This window comes from Gigantopelta aegis, chromosome 10 (genome assembly GCF_016097555.1).
Source record: "Gigantopelta aegis isolate Gae_Host chromosome 10, Gae_host_genome, whole genome shotgun sequence".
In the NCBI taxonomy this organism is placed as follows: Eukaryota; Metazoa; Mollusca; class Gastropoda; order Neomphalida; family Peltospiridae; genus Gigantopelta; species Gigantopelta aegis.
The window spans coordinates 4,848,034-4,866,540 of record NC_054708.1 but is presented as its reverse complement, the minus strand read 5'-3'; the positions used below and the strand labels follow the sequence as shown (position 1 = coordinate 4,866,540).

The 18,507-nt window shown below is 35.9% G+C and overlaps 1 protein-coding gene across 2 annotated transcripts in view; it reads left to right on the top strand.

Annotated features, from left to right (window-relative positions):
* LOC121384100 (lipase maturation factor 1-like) overlaps window positions 1-15,699 on the top strand; it is a 30,355-nt gene extending 14,656 nt beyond the window's left edge. For both annotated transcript variants that reach the window (XM_041514333.1, XM_041514334.1), the window contains exons 6-11: window positions 368-535; window positions 5,768-5,942; window positions 7,676-7,829; window positions 9,642-9,825; window positions 13,477-13,589; window positions 14,700-15,699. In XM_041514333.1, the coding sequence (XP_041370267.1) occupies window positions 368-535; window positions 5,768-5,942; window positions 7,676-7,829; window positions 9,642-9,825; window positions 13,477-13,589; window positions 14,700-14,880 (975 nt within the window). In that variant the 3' untranslated portion in view covers window positions 14,881-15,699. The remainder of the gene's footprint in view (window positions 1-367; window positions 536-5,767; window positions 5,943-7,675; window positions 7,830-9,641; window positions 9,826-13,476; window positions 13,590-14,699) is intronic.
* Window positions 15,700-18,507: the final 2,808 nt, after the last annotated feature.

Here is an 18,507-nt window from a genome sequence, read left to right as displayed (position 1 = left end):
TCGTGCTGGGGTGTCGTTAACCAGTCATTCATTCATTCATTTCTGCTAGCTATGGTTTCGTGCTGGGGTGTCGTTAACCAGTCATTCATTCATTCATTCATTTCTGCTAGCTATGGTTTCGTGCTGGGGTGTCCTTAACCAGTCATTCATTCATTCATTAATTTCTGCTAGCTATGGCCTTGTGTTCTCTGTCCAGTTTTTTGTTTCTCCTAAATATCGACAGAGAAAAAACTAATTGTTCAACATAAGCTACATGCAGTAAACAATGTTTGCTTGTGTGACATCCCCTTTACACAATTGTTTCTTTTCTTAATGCTTTTAAGCAAGGCCTAAGTGTAAATCAAATTTGATATATATATATTTTCAGACACAACCAGTTCCAAACCCAGTGAGTTACTACATGCACCAGGAACCGGAGGTTTTCCACAAGTTTGAGACTCTGACCAACCATTTCGTAGAACTGATTGCACCTTTCCTCCTCTTCATGGGACGCAGACTGTGCATTGTGGGAGGAGTCATCCAGAGCATGTTCCAGGTCAGGTTGTTCATAGGTTCTCTGTCTGAATACACACACAAACAATATAACCCTATTGACAACAATTAAACCACCAGGTTAGTTTGTTCACAGGTTCTCTGTCTGAATACACACACAAACAATACAACCCTATTGACAACAATTAAACCACCAGGTCAGCTTGTTCACAGGTTCTCTGTCTGAATACACACACAAACAATACAACCCTATTGACAACAATTAAATCACCAGGTTAGTTTGTTCACAGATTCTCTGTCCAAATACACACACAAACAATACAACCCTATTGACAACAATTAAATCACCAGGTCAGTTTGTTCACAGATTCTCTGTCCAAATACACACACAAACAATACAACACTACTGAGAACAATTAAACCACCAGGTTGTTCACAGGTTCTCTGTCTGAATACACACACAAACAATACAACTGTACTGACGATTAAACCACCAGGTTGTTCACAGGTTCTCTGTCTGAATACACACACAAACAATACAACACTACTGACAACAATTAAACCACCAGGTTATTCACAGATTATCTGTCTGAATACACACACAAACAATACGACCCTACTGACAACAATTAAACCCCCAGGTTAGTTTGTTCACAGGTTCTCTGTCTGAATACACACACACAAACAATACAAACCTATTGACAACAATTAAACCACCAGGTCAGCTTGTTCACAGGTTCTCTGAATACACACACAAACAATACAACACTATTGACAACAATTAAACCACCAGGTTGTTCACAGATTCTCTGTCCGAATACACACACAAACAATACAACCCTACTGACAACAATTAAACCACCAGGTCAGCTTGTTCACAGGTTCTCTGTCTGAATACACACACAAACAATACAACACTATTGACAACAATTAAACCACCAGGTCAGCTTGTTCACAGGTTCTCTGTCTGAATACACACACAAACAATACAACCCTATTGACAACAATTAAACCACCAGGTCAGCTTGTTCACAGATTCTGTCTGAATACACACACAAACAATACTACCCTATTGACAACAATTAAACCACCAGGTCAGCTTGTTCACAGATTCTCTGTCCGAATACACACACAAACAATACAACACTATTGACAACAATTAAACCATCAGGTCAGTTTGTTCACAGATTCTCTGTCTGAATACACACACAAACAATACAACCCTATTGACAACAATTAAACCACCAGGTTAGCTTGTTCACAGATTCTGTCTGAATACACACACAAACAAAACAACACTACTGAGAACAATTAAACCACCAGTTTGTTCACAGGTTCTCTGTCTGAATACACACACACACAATACAACTGTACTGACGATTAAACCACCAGGTTGTTCACAGGTTCTCTGTCTGAATACACACACAAACAATACAACCCTATTGACAACAATTAAACCACCAGGTCAGCTTGTTCACAGGTTCTCTGTCTGAATACACACACAAACAATACAACCCTATTGACAACAATTAAATCACCAGGTTAGTTTGTTCACAGATTCTCTGTCCAAATACACACACAAACAATACAACCCTATTGACAACAATTAAATCACCAGGTCAGTTTGTTCACAGATTCTCTGTCCAAATACACACACAAACAATACAACACTACTGAGAACAATTAAACCACCAGGTTGTTCACAGGTTCTCTGTCTGAATACACACACAAACAATACAACTGTACTGACGATTAAACCACCAGGTTGTTCACAGGTTCTCTGTCTGAATACACACACAAACAATACAACACTACTGACAACAATTAAACCACCAGGTTATTCACAGATTATCTGTCTGAATACACACACAAACAATACGACCCTACTGACAACAATTAAACCCCCAGGTTAGTTTGTTCACAGGTTCTCTGTCTGAATACACACACACAAACAATACAAACCTATTGACAACAATTAAACCACCAGGTCAGCTTGTTCACAGGTTCTCTGAATACACACACAAACAATACAACACTATTGACAACAATTAAACCACCAGGTTGTTCACAGATTCTCTGTCCGAATACACACACAAACAATACAACCCTACTGACAACAATTAAACCACCAGGTCAGCTTGTTCACAGGTTCTCTGTCTGAATACACACACAAACAATACAACACTATTGACAACAATTAAACCACCAGGTCAGCTTGTTCACAGGTTCTCTGTCTGAATACACACACAAACAATACAACCCTATTGACAACAATTAAACCACCAGGTCAGCTTGTTCACAGATTCTGTCTGAATACACACACAAACAATACTACCCTATTGACAACAATTAAACCACCAGGTCAGCTTGTTCACAGATTCTCTGTCCGAATACACACACAAACAATACAACACTATTGACAACAATTAAACCATCAGGTCAGTTTGTTCACAGATTCTCTGTCTGAATACACACACAAACAATACAACCCTATTGACAACAATTAAACCACCAGGTTAGCTTGTTCACAGATTCTGTCTGAATACACACACAAACAAAACAACACTACTGAGAACAATTAAACCACCAGTTTGTTCACAGGTTCTCTGTCTGAATACACACACAAACAATACAACTGTACTGACGATTAAACCACCAGGTTGTTCACAGGTTCTCTGTCTGAATACACACACAAACAATACAACCCTATTGACAACAATTAAACCACCAGGTCAGCTTGTTCACAGGTTCTCTGAATACACACACAAACAATACAACACTATTGACAACAATTAAACCACCAGGTTGTTCACAGATTCTCTGTCCGAATACACACACAAACAATACAACCCTACTGACAACAATTAAACCACCAGGTCAGCTTGTTCACAGGTTCTCTGTCTGAATACACACACAAACAATACAACACTATTGACAACAATTAAACCACCAGGTCAGCTTGTTCACAGATTCTCTGTCTGAATACACACACAAACAATACAACACTATTGACAACAATTAAACCACCAGGTCAGCTTGTTCACAGGTTCTCTGTCTGAATACACACACAAACAATACAACCCTATTGACAACAATTAAATCACCAGGTCAGTTTGTTCACAGATTCTCTGTCCAAATACACACACAAACAATACAACACTACTGAGAACAATTAAACCACCAGGTTGTTCACAGGTTCTCTGTCTGAATACACACACAAACAATACAACTGTACTGACGATTAAACCACCAGGTTGTTCACAGGTTCTCTGTCTGAATACACACACAAACAATACAACCCTATTGACAACAATTAAACCACCAGGTCAGCTTGTTCACAGGTTCTCTGAATACACACACAAACAATACAACACTATTGACAACAATTAAACCACCAGGTTGTTCACAGATTCTCTGTCCGAATACACACACAAACAATACAACCCTACTGACAACAATTAAACCACCAGGTCAGCTTGTTCACAGGTTCTCTGTCTGAATACACACACAAACAATACAACACTATTGACAACAATTAAACCACCAGGTCAGCTTGTTCACAGGTTCTCTGTCTGAATACACACACAAACAATACAACCCTATTGACAACAATTAAACCACCAGGTCAGCTTGTTCACAGATTCTCTGTCTGAATACACACACAAACAATACAACCCTACTGACAACAATGAAACCACCAGGTCAGCTTGTTCACAGGTTCTCTGTCTGAATACACACACAAACAATACAACACTATTGACAACAATTAAACCACCTAACACAATATGATTTCTTTGTGTTGATTTACCTTCATGTTCTTAATGTTGTATATGGAAAGCTCGGAAGTATATACTGGTTTGATTTATCTTCATGGTATCAAAGTTTTATATAAAGAAATCAGAAATAGGCAGTGGTTTTATTTTTATTTTCATGTTATTAAAATCGCATATGGAGAAATCGGAAACATATACTATCTTGATTTATTTTTGATGTTATGGAGAAATTGGAAATATATATGTTTTGATTTATTTTCATGTTATTAAAATTGCATATGGAGAAATGGGAAATAGGAACAGGTTTGATTGATCTTCATGCATTTCAGTGAGGTTGTCTGTAGCTCAGTGGTAGAGCACCTGCCTGATTGTCTTGGATAGACTCAGGTTTCTCAGCAGTGCTCAGTGATTGGTACACCAAAGGTTGTGGCACTTGTATGTACTATCCTGCATAAAAAAGTAGCTCTTGTTGTTGGTTTGGTGCGAGTAACCTATGTAGTGGCTGCAAGTTTCCTCTCTTTCTAAACCAGGTGTTGAAATAACTGTTACGACACTAAATGACCTTAGTTTAAAATGTGCCCAAATGTAGCTGTATAAAATTATTGTTTTCATTTGTTCTAAATACTGCAGAATGCTGCAGTGATAAAGTATTACCGGAGTTAAATACTGCAGAATGCTGCAGTGATAAAGTGTTACCGGAGTTAAATACTGCAGAATGCTGCAGTGATAAAGTGTTACAGAGTTAAATACTGCAGAATGCTGCAGTGATAAAGTGTTACCGGAGTTAAATACTGCAGAATGCTGCAGTGATAAAGTATTACCGGAGTTAAATACTGCAGAATGCTGCAGTGATAAAGTAATACCGGAGTTAAATACTGCAGAATGCTGCAGTGATAAAGTAATACCGGAGTTAAATACTGCAGAATGCTGCAGTGATAAAGTGTTACCGGAGTTAAATACTGCAGAATGCTGCAGTGATAAAGTGTTACCGGAGTTAAATACTGCAGAATGCTGCAGTGATAAAGTGTTACCGGAGTTAAATAATGCAGAATGCTGCAGTGATAAAGTATTACCGGAGTTAAAGTGTTACCGGAGTTAAATACTGCAGAATGCTGCAGTGATAAAGTAATACCGGAGTTAAATACTGCAGAATGCTGCAGTGATAAAGTGTTACCGGAGTTAAATACTGCAGAATGCTGCAGTGATAAATGTTACCGGAGTTAAATACTGCAGAATGCTGCAGTGATAAAGTATTACCGGAGTTAAATACTGCAGAATGCTGCAGTGATAAAGTATTACCGGAGTTAAATACTGCAGAATGCTGCAGTGATAAAGTATTACCAGAGTTAAATACTGCAGAATGCTGCAGTGATAAAGTATTACCAGAGTTAAATACTTCAGAATGCTGCAGTGATAAAGTATTACCAGAGTTAAATACTGCAGAATGCTGCAGTGATAAAGTATTACCGGAGTTAATATGTTATCTTCTTTCTTTTTCACAGCTGATTCTCATTACAAGTGGGAATTTGAGTTTCTTAAACTGGCTGACTATTTTACCGAGTCTGGCCTGCTTTGATGATGCCAGCTATGCCTTCCTCTTCTCAAACACAATGATGCAGAAGGTTAGAGATTTACAACAAGAACACAAACCTGAAAGAAACACACAACTCAGACTTGGTGTGTTATTATGATTAACTAAGTTTTATGGTCTGATCAACCTCCATTTTAACTTTTTTTAATATATATATATATTAAAAATAATTCCAGGTTGTCTTAACACAAAAAAAAAAATACAAGTGCTTTGGCAGGGAACATTTTGTTTATTATCGCATCATGAGTCGCTTTGCAAGTTTCAGAGATTGCTACACAGTTTTAAAAAATTAAACTGTAGTTGCTAAACAATTTTCATTTGACTAGAAATATCGCTGTTCAAGATTTGAAAAACAAAATGTTCCCTGTTTAGAAAGAACAAAAATGTTCTATTTTTATGTGCAATTTGTTAAAACATTGGTTGCAGGAGTAAATGAAACAGCAATACTCAAAATGGTAAAATTATTCTTTGTCATATTTCTTTTACATCCACACAGAACAGATCTCTTTACCTGTTTATTCAGATATATTTTTGATTGAAGTGTTAAAGGCATATTGTCACAGACCACTGACCTATTTAATGGTGTAACAAAGTATTACCTGAACATAAAATAATTTGATTTGTCCCTAAATGTACTTTATTCAACCATCTTTATAACCACCATACTCCATTTATCAATGACATTTTGTAAAAATAATTGAATTATGGCAATGGTCCATAATTCAAAAACTAAAATTGCTGAGAAGGGATGACATGGATTTAACCCCATCATGGTTCAGTTAAGGTGATGTGATAACTAGATTGGGTTTTCAACAATTATGTAATTTTTATTTATTATCCATTTTTAGAGAAATAAAGTCCTTAAATCCGTGACAGTATGCCTTTAATATGTCTGGTGTTTATATTTGATGTTTGCAAGTTGTTACGTTAGAAGTGTGTTCAATAGGTGTGTGTATATTGGATGTTTGCAGGTTGTTAAGTTAGAAGAGTGTTCAATAGGTGTGTGTATATTGGATGTTTGCAGGTTGTTACATTAGAAGAGTGTTCAATAGGTGTGTGTATATTGGATGTTTGCAGGTTGTTACATTAGAAGAGTGTTCAATAGGTGTGTGTATATTGGATGTTTGCAGGTTGTTACGTCAGAAGAGTGTTCAATAGGTGTGTGTATATTGGATGTTTGCAGGTTGTTACGTCAGAAGAGTGTTCAATAGGTGTGTATATATTGGATGTTTGCAGGTTGTTACGTCAGAAGAGTGTTCAATAGGTGTGTGTATATTGGATGTTTGCAGGTTGTTACGTCAGAAGAGTGTTCAATAGATGTGTGTATATTGGATGTTTGCAGGTTGTTACGTCAGAAGAGTGTTCAATAGATGTGTGTATATTGGATGTTTGCAGGTTGTTATGTTAGAAGAGTGTTCAGTAGGTGTGTTTATATTTGATGTTTGCAAGTTGTTAAGTTAGAAGAGTGTTCAGTAGGTGTGTGTATATTGGATGTTTGAAGATTGTTACGTTAGAAGAGTGTTCAATAGGTGTGTGTATATTGGATGTTTGCAGGTTGTTACGTCAGAAGAGTGTTCAATAGGTGTGTGTATATTGGATGTTTGCAGGTTGTTACGTCAGAAGAGTGTTCAATAGGTGTGTGTATATTGGATGTTTGCAGGTTGTTATGTTAGAAGAGTGTTCAATAGGTGTGTGTATATCGGATGTTTGCAGGTTGTTACGTCAGAAGAGTGTTCAATAGGTGTGTGTATATTGGATGTTTGCAGGTTGTTACGTTAGAAGAGTGTTCAATAGATGTGTGTATATTGGATGTTTGCAGGTTGTTATGTTAGAAGAGTGTTCAATGTCAGTCTTGCTCTGGGTCTGGCGTACCTCAGCATTCCTGTCATACAGAACCTGATGTCGTCACGTCAAGCCATGAATACATCATTCGACAACTTCCGGTTGGTTAACACCTATGGAGCATTTGGAAGGTTTGTCACAACATGATGTTTTAAGATAAGAACATAATATCTTGTTGTGAGTCAGATTGAGGGAACCAGCAGATCAATCATCTAGTTTTCAATACATTTTCTACTTAAATTAATTTATTTATGTAAAAGAAATCAATTTGGTGCTTATTCCCGTTAAGGTTCAAGCATGCTCTTCATGGCATTCCTCAGGTAATTTGACCAATCTGTCCAGGACATGATTAAAAAAAATTTTGTTTAACAACACCACTATTTTATTAATCATCGGCTATTGGATGTCAAACATTTGGTAGTTTTGACATATAGTCCTTGAGAGGAAACCTGCATCATTTTTTCATTTGTAGGAAGGGATTTTTTTATATGCATCATTCAGCAGACAGGATAGCTCGTACCACAGCCTTTGATAAACTAGTCGTGGTGCCCTGGCTGGAACAAGAGAAAGCCTAATGGAGCTCACCGATGGGGATCGATCCCAGATGGACAGCACATCAGACTTTACGACTGGACTACACCAGAAAACACCAGTAAAACTCTAAAACAATATAAAATGTTAAAAGTTTGTAATAGAATCCATAACATACATGATGATTATGAACCTGTCATTAGCATACTCAGTACCGTATCTCTACCCAAAACTGATTCTAAAAGAGGTTATGATAAACCTCTCACTGTCGAGTGCTTTACTTACAAAGAATACGTAATCTTGACAATATATAGTTCCAACTCCGTCTGTAGGAGGACTGCCACTTTATAGTGTGTATGTGTCAGTGTGACGGCAGCCAAAATCTTACGACAGCTTCTATAAACAGACAAATGTCTGAAGGTGCACATGGATATGCAGATAATTATATTTTAAGCACAGAACTAAAATTGAAAAAAGAAAAGTTTGCTTCAAATTTTATTAATGTCTTTTGGCGTTTAAATTTTACACTGTCCATAACACATTCATGTAAGTATTTTAATCTTAAATACAGTAGGTTAGAATATCACCATGTTTTGGTGTTTAAATGTTACACTGTCCATGACACATTCATGTTAGTATTTTAATCTTAGATATAGTAGGTTAGAATATTACCATGTTTTAGTATTTATCTTAATCTTAAACAGTTGATACATTGTATTTATCTTCATCTTTTCTTAAGTTGGTTGAAGCAGTTATCGAGTTTACAAAAAATTTAAATATTTATTACCCTAGCAGGCACTCATAACGGGGAAAATAAAAATAATAATTTCTCACTGAGACATTATCATGCATTGGTTTAACATACACTACTATTGGACGATTTGATGTCAACAAACCAATCACCTTGTTGGTACTAAATATGACGTCATCACGATTTGGCAAAGCACACACAATGACGTCACATAGTTTAAAGCGTTCGCATTTACGGGTTTTCTGGTTTCAGTGTTAAACTTGTAGTAGAATGGTAGTTTAATGCAATTCATTATAGATTTTTGTTTACAGAATATATAGAACTTCGGGTTTTGAAAATTATCTGTAAACCGTGAATTAAATACAAAGTTAAAGCAATACCCAGAACAGTAAAGTAGTTTACATCGTTTCTATATACATGGACGTGTAGCCGGTGTAGGCTATATTGAAAATAAAGGCTTGAAAACCTCCCAAATAGCAGGGGTAATAAATAAAATAACAAATTCGGCACCAGTTATTATCAAATTTATGTCCCTCATAAAATAATGTTCACTTCTCAATTGCTAAAGCTCGTGACAAGTGAAAATTATTTCACTTGAGACATAAATTTGATAATACCTGATAACTATTTTATTTTCCTCTCTCTATATATAATTTTGCAGCATTACAAAGAAAAGAACAGAAGTGATTTTCCAAGGTACGAGAAGTAATGACCCAAGTGATCCTAGCGCTGAATGGCTGGAGTACAACTTCAAATGTAAACCTGGCAATGTGACGAGAAGACCCTGCCTTATCTCCCCTTACCATTACAGACTAGACTGGTTGCTGTGGTTTGCAGCTTTCCAGGTAAGGTGTTATCAGATTACGTGTATTTGATACAGCATTTCTAAGCAATTGAATATTAAATAATGAATTATTATATTACTTTTTAAAAATCATAGTTCTAATAATGTGAATTAAAAAAAAAATTCTAATATGACTTGGGTCTGTTGAAATTTGGTTTAAATACCATACGGTTAACTATTAGAAGTTTGGTTTGAATACCATAAGGTTAACTATTAGAAGTTTGGTTCAAATACCATACGGTTAACTATTAGAAGTTTGGTTCAAATACCATACGGTTAACTATTAGAAGTTTGGTTTGAATACCATACGGTTAACTATTAGAAGTTTGGTTTGAATACCATAAGGTTAACTATTAGAAGTTTGGTTTGAATACCATAAGGTTAACTATTAGAAGTTTGGTTCAAATACCATACGGTTAACTATTAGAAGTTTGGTTCAAATACCATACGGTTAACTATTAGAAGTTTGGTTTGAATACCATAAGGTTAACTATTAGAAGTTTGGTTTAAATACCATACGGTTAACTATTAGAAGTTTGTCTTTAAGTTAGGATTGGTAAGTACTTGCTTGATGCACTGTGGGTCTAGGATCGGTCCCTAACAATCGAAAAAAGACTTCCTTTTGAAACTGAAGTACCATACGGTTAACTATTAGAAGTTTGGTTTAAATACCATACGGTTAACTATTAGAAGTTTGGTTTGACTACCATAAGGTTAACTATTAGAAGTTTGATTTGAATACCATACGGTTAACTATTAGAAGTTTGGTTTGAATACCATACGGTTAACTATTAGAAGTTTGGTTTGAATACCATAAGGTTAACTATTAGAAGTTTGGTTCAAATACCATACGGTTAACTATTAGAAGTTTGGTTCAAATACCATACGGTTAACTATTAGAAGTTTGGTTTAAATACCATACGGTTAACTATTAGAAGTTTGGTTTGAATACCATAAGGTTAACTATTAGAAGTTTGGTTTAAATACCATACGGTTAACTATTAGAAGTTTGTCTTTAAGTTAGGATTGGTAAGTACTTGCTTGATGCACTGTGGGTCTAGGATCGGTCCCTAACAATCGAAAAAAGACTTCCTTTTGAAAGTGAAGTACCATACGGTTAACTATTAGAAGTTTGGTTTGACTACCATAAGGTTAACTATTAGAAGTTTGGTTTGAATACCATGTGGTTAACTATAGTCTATTAGAAGTTTGGTTTAAATACCATACGGTTAACTATTAGAAGTTTGGTTTAAATACCATACGGTTAACTATTAGAAGTTTGGTTTAAATACCATACGGTTAACTATTAGAAGTTTGGTTTGACTACCATAAGGTTAACTATTAGAAGTTTGGTTTGAATACCATGTGGTTAACTATAGTCTATTAGAAGTTTGGTTTAAATACCATACGGTTAACTATTAGAAGTTTGGTTTAAATACCATACGGTTAACTATTAGAAGTTTGGTTTGAATACCATAAGGTTAACTATTAGAAGTTTGGTTTGAATACCATAAGGTTAACTATTAGAAGTTTGGTTCAAATACCATACGGTTAACTATTAGAAGTTTGGTTCAAATACCATACGGTTAACTATTAGAAGTTTGGTTTAAATACCATACGGTTAACTATTAGAAGTTTGGTTTAAATACCATACGGTTAACTATTAGAAGTTTGGTTCAAATACCATACGGTTAACTATTAGAAGTTTGGTTTAAATACCATACGGTTAACTATTAGAAGTTTGGTTTAAATACCATAAGGTTAACTATTAGAAGTTTGGTTTAAATACCATACGGTTAACTATTAGAAGTTTGGTTTGAATACCATAAGGTTAACTATTAGAAGTTTGGTTTAAATACCATACGGTTAACTATTAGAAGTTTGTCTTTAAGTTAGGATTGGTAAGTACTTGCTTGATGCACTGTGGGTCTAGGATCGGTCCCTAACAATCGAAAAAAGACTTCCTTTTGAAAGTGAAGTACCATACGGTTAACTATTAGAAGTTTGGTTTAAATACCATACGGTTAACTACCGTATATCTTCGCCTGTAAGTCGATCTCGGCTATAAGTCGAGTCCCTAATTTCAAGCCCTGAAAACTTATTTTTTTATTGACCCGTTTATAAGTCGACCCATGAAAAACTACTTATAAATATTGAAATATTTCTTATTTTCAGCACATGAGAACAATAATATTTGAACAAAAGAAAATTATTTTCCAAACTTCGGTTTTCACGTTTTGTACATCGCAATATAATCAGACTATTCCAATCAAACTATCATTATTACATAGCATCAAAACGAAATATTCCCTTAGTAGAGAGTGAAAGCTGTTTGACTGTTACTGTATAGTACTGTACAGATGGTTTTGTGCACAGACAACGACTTTATTTATAAACACTGACAACAGATCACTACGATAAAACTGAAAGTATCACGTTTTGCCGCCATATTAATACATGTAAGGAGGATAACTCTGGAAAGTACACTGGTTTTTGTACCAAATGATGTGTGTCCCTATTGCTCTAGATAGTGAACTGCAGAGATCAGTCTATTTTAAGGGAAAGCTCAGTAATATTCATGAAGTTAATCACCGCCAAAACATTGTTTGAACAACCATTAATGCCAGTGACCAGATTTCAAAATAAACTCAGGCAACAGGTAGTTAGTATTGTTTAAATTTTTACTATTAGTGATGACTGTTAATTTAACTAAGTGGACTGTTGTCTTGGCATGTGAGTGAGATCGTACGCCTTTTCGCATAACCAAAACCGTTCTAATGCCCAAAAAAATAGGTTATAAAAAATAAATGTGTCAAATTAACATATTTGAGTATAAATACATGGCATACTTCAACAATAAAACTTGTAAAATAATCCCCAAAACAGTAATATTTTTTGGTGAAATGTTTTTACCCTCTTATAAGTCGACCCCCCAAGTTGTAAAATAATTTTTGGGTGAAAAAAATTCGACTTATAGGCGAAGATATACGGTATTAGAAGTTTGGTTCAAATACCATACGGTTAACTATTAGAAGTTTGGTTTAAATACCATACGGTTAACTATTAGAAGTTTGGTTTGAATACCATAAGGTTAACTATTAGAAGTTTGGTTTAAATACCATACGGTTAACTATTAGAAGTTTGTCTTTAAGTTAGGATTGGTAAGTACTTGCTTGATGCACTGTGGGTCTAGGATCAGTCCCTAACAATCGAAAAAAGACTTCCTTTTGAAAGTGAAGTACGTTTAATGCTTGAATCTTTGAGAGGGCGAGATGTAGTCCAGTGCTAAAGTGCTCGGTTGATGCGCTGTCCAAATAGGATCGATCCCAATCGGTGGGCCCATTAGGCTATTTATCAGTCCAGCTAGTGCACCACGACTGGTATATCAAAGGCTGTGTTATGTGCTGTCTTGTCTGTGAGATGGAGCATATAAAAGATCCCATGCTACTAATGGAAAAATGTAGCATGTTTCCTCTCTAAGACTATATGTAAAAATTACCAAATGTTTGACATCCAGTAGCCGATGATTAATAAATCTGTGTGCTCTATTGATGTTATTAAATAAAACAAACTGTTTCAAGCTTGGATTGAATAAGTTAGGATTTGAATAGTTGAAATAATTCTGTTGTTGCTGATGTTGTTGTTTTTGTAGAACTATCAGTATAACCCCTGGCTTGTCCATGTAGCTGTGAAGCTGTTGGCAAACGATGAAGGAACAACATCACTCATAGCCCATAACCCTTTTGAGGGAAAATCTCCTCCCAAGTAAGTAAAGACTGAAAAAATAGCTGCAAATTCATAGTAAATTTGATCATTCTAATTTATTGTGAAGAATAACTAATTAAAAGAAGAAATTTAAAAAAAGAAGTCTTGCATTTATTCATTCTTATATCTGTATTGTCCATCCATCCATCCAGGGGAACCTCTCTATATTAATTAATTATCAACTGGGTGGAGGGTGGTGCAATGCATCATAGGAGTTAAGTTACCAAGGCACCTTGACTCCCCCCCCCCCCCCCCCCCCACCCCTTACCAGTTCTTACACTATCAATTCTTTCTTTGACTATTAGAGTTTGTGCCAGAGGATAAAATGGGTATGGTGCCAAACCTAAATTTATTTTCATATATTAATTTTTTTTTTAAGTTGACCTTTGACAAAATTAATGACTGTTATCATTACTATATGATTTTTTTAACCCTAACCCTAAACTTAACATATTTTCTTTCTGGGGGAGACCCTCCATACCCACTACATACACTGTAAATGTTTTTCTTTCTGGGTGAGACCCTCCATAATCCCTACATACACTGTAAATGTTTTTCTTTCTGGGGGAGACCCTCCATACTCACTACATACACTGTAAATGTTTTTCTTTCTGGGTGAGACCCTCCATACCCACTACATACACTGTAAATGTTTTTCTTTCTGGGGGAGACCCTCCATACTCACTACATACACTGTAAATGTTTTTCTTTCTGGGGGAGACCCTCCATACCCACTACATACACTGTAAATGTTTTTCTTTCTGGGGGAGACCCTCCATACCCACTACATACACTGTAAATGTTTTTCTTTCTGGGGGAGACCCTCCATACCCACTACATACACTGTAAATGTTTTTCTTTCTGGGGGAGACCCTCCATACCCACTACATACACTGTAAATGTTCAGTTTGATAGCACCATACCCAGAAAGTTTTTTCTGGCAGAAACACTCACTATGAAATGTTCTTTGATTGTGAGTCATGCTCCAACCTGGGTAAGTTTTTTTTTAATGTATTTCACATTTTACCTTATTTTAGAAGCTGTTCCTCTTTTACTAGGATATAGGCTGACAAGAACTATCATGGCTTTTTTTTCAATTCTATTTTCCAGATTTATACGAGTGGAACATTATTCTTACAAATTTACAAAGCTTGGCAGCAAAGAAGCAGCTGCTGGAATCTGGTGGAAAAGAAAATACTTGAAAAATTATTTACCTCCAATATCATTAAAAACAATAAAACCATTTATGAGGGAGATGGGATGGAAGCTCCCCAAATTAAGGACTCCCTAAAACATATATATGTGTGTATCTGAGTTTCTTACTGGTTTACTCGAGTATTTATGGGTGGTGGGATGGAGGATGTTTCTGAGTTTATTATTGGTGTACTTGTGTACTTGAAAGTAGGGCTGTCATGTTTAAATGGTATTGTTTCATTTAGGCCATCTTAACGTTTATTACATTTGTTTATGTTTAAATGAAAATATCAGTGTTATATATGACTGGTCATTAGTATTTTTTCTCTGTTTTCTTAATAAGTAAACAATATATAGTTGTTTTATTGCGCAAGTCTCAAGTACTATTAGTTTTAAAATAATTCCAATATATATTTTTAAAGTTTGTTTTCAATCTTTGGGGTTTTTTTTTCTAAACATAAAATTCTTTAGATATGGTATCATAACTAGATGATTGTTACGGTTCACAAATGCAGTGACAACCAGTTGTATAGTTTATTGTATTTTATCCTGTAATTGTTTGTACTGACACAGATTAAAGCAGGGTGATAAACTTGCACTAGTCACTGGACGTATGCCCTGCGTTTCAATAGAGTAAATTTACTTTGCTAAATCTTTGTTTCTATGGATATCAGTTTGTGCCTTGAGAGGTTTGTTTGTTTAATGAAGTTGTAGAAAGGTATTTACTGCTTGTACCTGTGCCCTGCTGTATCAGTTCTATAGATAGCAGTGAAAGAATCATCTATCTTAGTTGAATGTCAGTACAAGCAAGTCATGGCTGCTATGTTCATTATTTCTTTTGGAATCAGTTTTGTTCACTATACAGTATTGAATTTGCTATCAGTAGATTCATAATTGGTATGCATGTTACAGCTAATGTTTCTTGTTTTGGTGTTTTGTTGGTGAGTAGGTTAATACATACAGTAATTGTTATAATCAGCTTTCTTGGAAAAAACACTTCTATGTCTCGTTCCAGGGTGGGATGTAGCCTAATGGGAAAATGCTCACTTAATGCGTAGTTGGTCTAGGATCGATCCCCGTCAGTGGGCCTATTCGACTGGTGCATCAAAGACTGTGGTATGTGCTATTCTGTCTATGGGGTGGTGCATATTAAAAATCCCATGCTGATAATTGAAAAGAGTAGCCTGTGAAGTGGCGACAGCAGGTTTCCTCCCTCAATATCTGTGTGGTCCTTAACCATATGTCGGACTGCATATAACCGTAAATAAAATGTGTTGAGTGCGTCGTTAAATAAACCATTTCCTTCTTTCTATTTCTTGTTCCAGCCAGTGCACCACGACTAGTATATCAAAGGCCGTGGTATGTATTATCCTGTCTGTGGGATGGTGCACATAAAAGATCCCTTGCTACTAATGAAAAAATGTAGCATGTTTCCTCTCTAAGAATTACCAAATATTTACCATCCAATAGCCGATGATTAATAAATCAATGTGCTCTAGTGGTGTCGATAAACAAAACAAACTTTAACTTTCATTTTGAGAGCAAGGTGCCTTTGGACCAGCAGCAGTAAAATCCATGAAGAGTTGACTGTGATTTAAATTTCTCTCAAATAATACAAATAGTTGGCAACATCATTGCAGTGGCTAAGCAACCTGAATATGTCCATTTTTATTTAAATGTACAATAACTAAAAATCTCTTGTATAATTTTTATTATTAATTACAAAAATGAGATACAAAAGTACAGTAGAACCTAGACCGATAAGCTACAATAGTATGATGCCCTCTGTAAACAGGTCACTGTTTAACACAGGTCATTTTCTGTTATATTACACTGTTGTAGCCAGTGAGGGCTATGCTCCCCATCACACCTTTTCTTTCCAACCACCTGTTATATTTGCCTGTTGCCCCATTACACATGACAAAACGGGAATTAACAGACTCGAAGACCGTACAAATCCTGGCTACACCATTGCTAAATTGGGTGATACAGGCTTAGTAAAGTAGCTTCTTGAGATGGGTGGCTGCTTGATGTACATCAGCTTCAACTATTTTGAGTGTTTTGGAATAGTAGGGAGATGGTCACTTTAGACATATGGTTTCTTAAACTATAGTCCATTCCATCTTCCATGAACAATGTTTTGTAAATAATTTCAGTTTGATTTGACGTAAGAAGAAACGTAAAGGCGTTTTGGAAATAAAAAAAACCTATTTTTGTGTGCAATTTAGAAAACAATCTGCTCCGAAATAAATCACTTGTAGTACATACGTAAGAAAACGACGTTCCCTGTGGGAAGGACTATCCATGTCCACTTTAATAGATCTGAATACTTATATTTTAAAAACAGAAACTAAATTAACATGGCAGACCTGTTGTTATATATGTCCGGTAATTGCAGGATAATGAATGAGCTTCCTTCTCGTAGCAAGTTTTTGTCCTGATTGAACTAATTTTCATTTGTCACATTCTTTAGTGAATGACGGAAGAAAATCATTACACAAAGGACGTGAATTTGATACAAAATGGTAGCAAGTTCACAGTCCCATATTACCCAGTTAGTATGTCTTAAAATCTGGCATGTGGAAATATTATAAGGAATAGAAACTGAGAATATACATGTTGAGATTCACTGACAATGTAGACCGCTGCAGTGGAGCATGTCAGTTCCTAGTGGCACTCTGGTACTTACCATACTATTGGTAATGATCATTGTTAAGTGGGGCATGTCAGTTCCTAGTGGCACTCTGGTACTTACTATTGGTAATGATCATTGTTAAGTGGAGCATGTCAGTTCCTAGTGGCACTCTGGTACTTACCATACTATTGGTAATGATCATTGTTAAGTGGGGCATGTCAGTTCCTAGTGGCACTCTGGTACTTACCATACTATTGGTAATGATCATTGTTAAGTGGGGCATGTCAGTTCCTAGTGGCACTCTGGTACTTACCATACTATTGGTAATGATCATTGTTAAGTGGGGCATGTCAGTTCCTAGTGGCACTCTGGTACTTACTATTGGTAATGATCATTGTTAAGTGGAGCATGTCAGTTCCTAGTGGCACTCTGATACTTACCATACTATTGGTAATGATCATTGTTAAGTGGGGCATGTCAGTTCCTAGTGGCACTCTTGTACTTACTATTGGTAATGATCATTGTTAAGTGGGGCATGTCAGTTCCTAGTGGCACTCTGGTACTTACTATTGGTAATGATCATTGTTAAGTGGGGCATGTCAGTTCCTAGTGGCACTCTGGTACTTACCATACTATTGGTAATGATCATTGTTAAGTGGGGCATGTCAGTTCCTAGTGGCACTCTGGTACTTACTATTGGTAATGATCATTGTTAAGTGGAGCATGTCAGTTCCTAGTGGCACTCTGATACTACTACCATACTATGGTAATGATCATTGTTAAGTGGGGCATGTCAGTTCCTAGTGGCACTCTGGTACTTACTATTGGTAATGATCATTGTTAAGTGGGGCATGTCAGTTCCTAGTGGCACTCTGGTACTTACCATACTATTGGTAATGATCATTGTTAAGTGGGGTATGTCAGTTCCTAGTGGCACTCTTGTACTTACTATTGGTAATGATCATTGTTAAGTGGGGCATGTCAGTTCCTAGTGGCACTCTGGTACTTACTATTGGTAATGATCATTGTTAAGTGGGGCATGTGAATTCCTAGTGGCACTCTGGTACTTACTATTGGTAATGATCATTG